This window comes from Morus notabilis, unplaced genomic scaffold, assembly GCF_000414095.1.
Source record: "Morus notabilis unplaced genomic scaffold, ASM41409v2 Scaffold570, whole genome shotgun sequence".
NCBI lineage: Eukaryota > Viridiplantae > Streptophyta > Magnoliopsida > Rosales > Moraceae > Morus > Morus notabilis.
Window position 1 is genome coordinate 658431 of NW_010358717.1, and position 3346 is coordinate 661776.

Genomic DNA, 3346 nt, shown 5'->3' on the forward strand with positions numbered 1-3346 from the left:
AGAAAAACAAATGGAAATACAAGCAAAATTGTGTAATATACCTTATCTTAGTCAATAATTGATTTTGATGTTTAAAATTAAGAAAAAAGGCAGCTTCCAAAAATGACACACAAACTCATTTTGAGGGTGTTTTGGATAAAACTGTAAGTAAAGTTTTTTATTATTGTTACTCATTTTTTTTTATTTTCCTATTTGAGGGTTGTCTTCTTATTTTTGGGCTCAAAATCGAGGCTTGATCTTGAAATGGTATAGGTTTGTGTATCAAATCTAATTTGAAGGTACACATTTGAGGAGATAAAAAAATACAGGTATAGTTTTTTAATAATTCTAAAATATAAGGAGAAGAAAAGGTAAATATCCCTTTTTTCTAATCATGATCGAGACTATAATTAAGGTTCCAAATCTAATTGTTTTATATATTCCTTTAAAAAAAATTTATTAGGTATATTCTATGTTCTTAAAAGCCTATTGCGCAAATAGCATTAATTCGATTAAGCACGAAGTACACTTATTTGAACAATAATTTTGGGGCGAAATTTCATAATACGATGCAGAAAATTTACTGTAACGTTACATGACGTAAACATAGGAATTAGGATACCAAATGTATAGTCCGTGAGAATTTGTATTCTAGAGGGCTAACCTACCAATTGGTAGGTGGGAGAAATCTCCATGCTAAAAACATGCATAATTGGTACGTAACATTGTGAAAGGTCTATAAATACAAGCTTTGTCATGGACATTTCTACACAAAAATCCCAAAACTAACAAAAAATGGAAGCTATTTCTTTAGTTACAGTGTTCCTCCTTTTCCTCTCCTTCACAACAAGAGGAGTCTCCGCCAGGCCCAGCCTTGGCGTTCTCCCTCCTGCAGTCGTTGATAGCTCGGGAAACGAACTCCTAAAGGGCAAATACTATGATTTGTTGGCTTGGCCTAATGCTCCAATTGCAACACTGTACGTCTCCACCATTTCACCACTCGTAGAAAGAAATGGAACCTGTTGGGTTCAACACAAAGTCGAATTATTTACGATCGCGACACCGAGTCTTCCGGTAAAATTCTTCCCTATCCCACCGGACCAAGAAGACGAAGTTATCCGAGAGTCCACATTTCTCAACATCCAATTCTCTGACGCCGCTGTATCACACGTATGTGGCGACTCATTGTGGAAGGTTATTAATCGTCCCGACCAAGTTTTCGGACAACAATTTGTGGTTGTTGGTGACAACTCGGGCTTCACCAGGCCCGGTTGGTTTAAATTTGAAAGAAACTCCGAACATCCTCGGCGTGATTACAAGCTTCTATGGTGCCCTGTCTATGTGTTGGATCAATCTGTGCGCTCATCAGATGATTGCCAAACCATTGGAATCTTTGCTGATAGCGATGGAATTGAGCGTCTGTCTCTGGCTGATACTTCGGTGCCATTTGCATTCAGGGCCTCCGCAGAACCACAGAGTGATCAGTACTTGAAAATGAGTACTTCTAATGCTTAATTTTCAAAATGAAACTTTGCTTCTTCCGTGTTGTAATGCATCTAATATCATTAGATTTAGATGCTAACTATGTATGTACCTAAAATAATGAATTACTAAATAAGGAAGAAGGTGGTCTTTTAGTGTTAAACTAAACATTATTGATGTGTGATATTTTGCAACTTTTGTACATTATTTACTTTTTTTTTTGGTTGATTGAAAATAGGAAAGAACGTATTTTAAAGCAAGATTCAAGACAATACAAACATCAAAATTGACTCGTACCAAAGTACAAGAAAAAAAATTATGATCCGAATGCTCAAGGGAAATAAACATATACGTATTAGGTTTTGAAATTAGGCACCTAAATAGGTACGTCAATGATCAAACCACTGAAAATAAAAAACGAGACAAACAAATCGCTAAATAAGGTTACGACCACTGTTAGTACAAGCAAATTTGAAAATACAAAGAAAAACTAGACAAAAATCCGTGCATAGTAATTAGGAACTCTAGCCATGAGATGACCGGCGAAATAAATTACTTTTGAGAAAGCATTAGACCTCAGGAGATGGAAAATGTTGTCAAAGTGTTGTAAATTCAATACAAATTGTGCAACTAAACATTTTTCGACGAATTAAATTAGGAGACTTTTTCTAAGAAAAACTTTTAGCTGGGGTAAAAATGAATGGAGCCTATCGGGCCAGTAGGGAGTGGTTGCGTCTATATTATATGCATCTACAGTTGACATTATTTACCGTCTGATTATATTGTTATATTTATCTGTGCTCGAACTCGACGAGTTCTAATTCAAAACGTTGTTAGCTTTACCCTATTCAAAAGAATCAAAACTGTTATTGGGATCAAAATTAAAAGCAACTGTTATTTTGGTAAGAGCATCTCCCAACACTGACCGTTGGATTTTCCATTACAGTTAATATGTTGTGAAAGCTTTGAGAGAGGTAATAGATAAAAATTTCTTATTTGTTTTATTTGGTTTGTTCCTGAACAAATTGCTTTTATTTATTTATTCCAATAAACAAAGAAGTGGAATGATTATTATTTCTGTTGCAATATAATAATTTAATTGATCGATTACGTAGATTTGATGAATTGTGTGATATTATCCAAAAGAAATATTATGAACATTTCTTCAATAGAAGAAAATCAAATTATATATGAATACGACATACACATTTTAGGCATGTTGTACGTAGATAAGCACTGACGGGCTCTATGTGCAATGAACTAGTTGGACCACTACTGACTTTGACACCTTATTATAGCTGTTGTCTTCTATATAGATGGATAAAATCTAACATTATTTTTTATACTATTAGTATTTAAAAGCGGCTAAATAAACAAAAAGTCATATTTACTTTTTGAGATAAAAATCAATGTTCAAAATCTACTTACTATCGATATGGTAATCTCTATTCTCATTCTTATCCTTACTAATATATATATATATATATATATATATAATATCTGTATATCTGTACATACATATAAAAGGAGAAAAGGTTTTTTGAGAGCATTAACGAAACGTTTTGTTAGTTCCTTTTTTTTTATATGTTTATTTACCTTCTACGTTCTTTCTTCTTTCTTTCATTCTTTCTTTAACTTTCCTCCCTTTCCCTATATCTCTTCTTTCTTTTTTTGTCTCCTCTTTTTTCATTTCTATCTCTTTTGTCTCATTGTACATTTTTCTTTTTTATTAATTCTTTTCTCTAAATTGACCCTCACAAATATATATATTTTTTAGTTCCCCATTTTTATTTTCATACCTCTTTTTCTCACGCACTTTTCTTTTTTTGTGTTCCTCTCTTTTCTTTTTTTTTTTCTTTTCATTCTTATCATTTTTGTCCTATTG

At 32.8% G+C, this 3346-nt stretch overlaps 1 protein-coding gene across 1 annotated transcript; it reads left to right on the forward strand.

Annotated features, from left to right (window-relative positions):
- The first annotated feature begins 758 nt into the window (after nucleotides 1–758).
- LOC21403105 (trypsin inhibitor A) lies at nucleotides 759–1647 on the forward strand. The gene has a single exon (XM_010093093.2). The coding sequence runs from the start codon at nucleotides 775–777 to the stop codon at nucleotides 1492–1494; it is 720 nt and encodes a 239-aa protein (XP_010091395.1). The 5' UTR covers nucleotides 759–774; the 3' UTR covers nucleotides 1495–1647.
- The last annotated feature ends 1699 nt before the right edge of the window (nucleotides 1648–3346 follow it).

Excerpts from the sequence above, each read along its gene's own strand:
- LOC21403105 (XM_010093093.2), top strand. The coding sequence starts at position 775 with ATGGAAGCTATTTCTTTAGTTACAGTGTTCCTCCTTTTCCTCTCCTTC.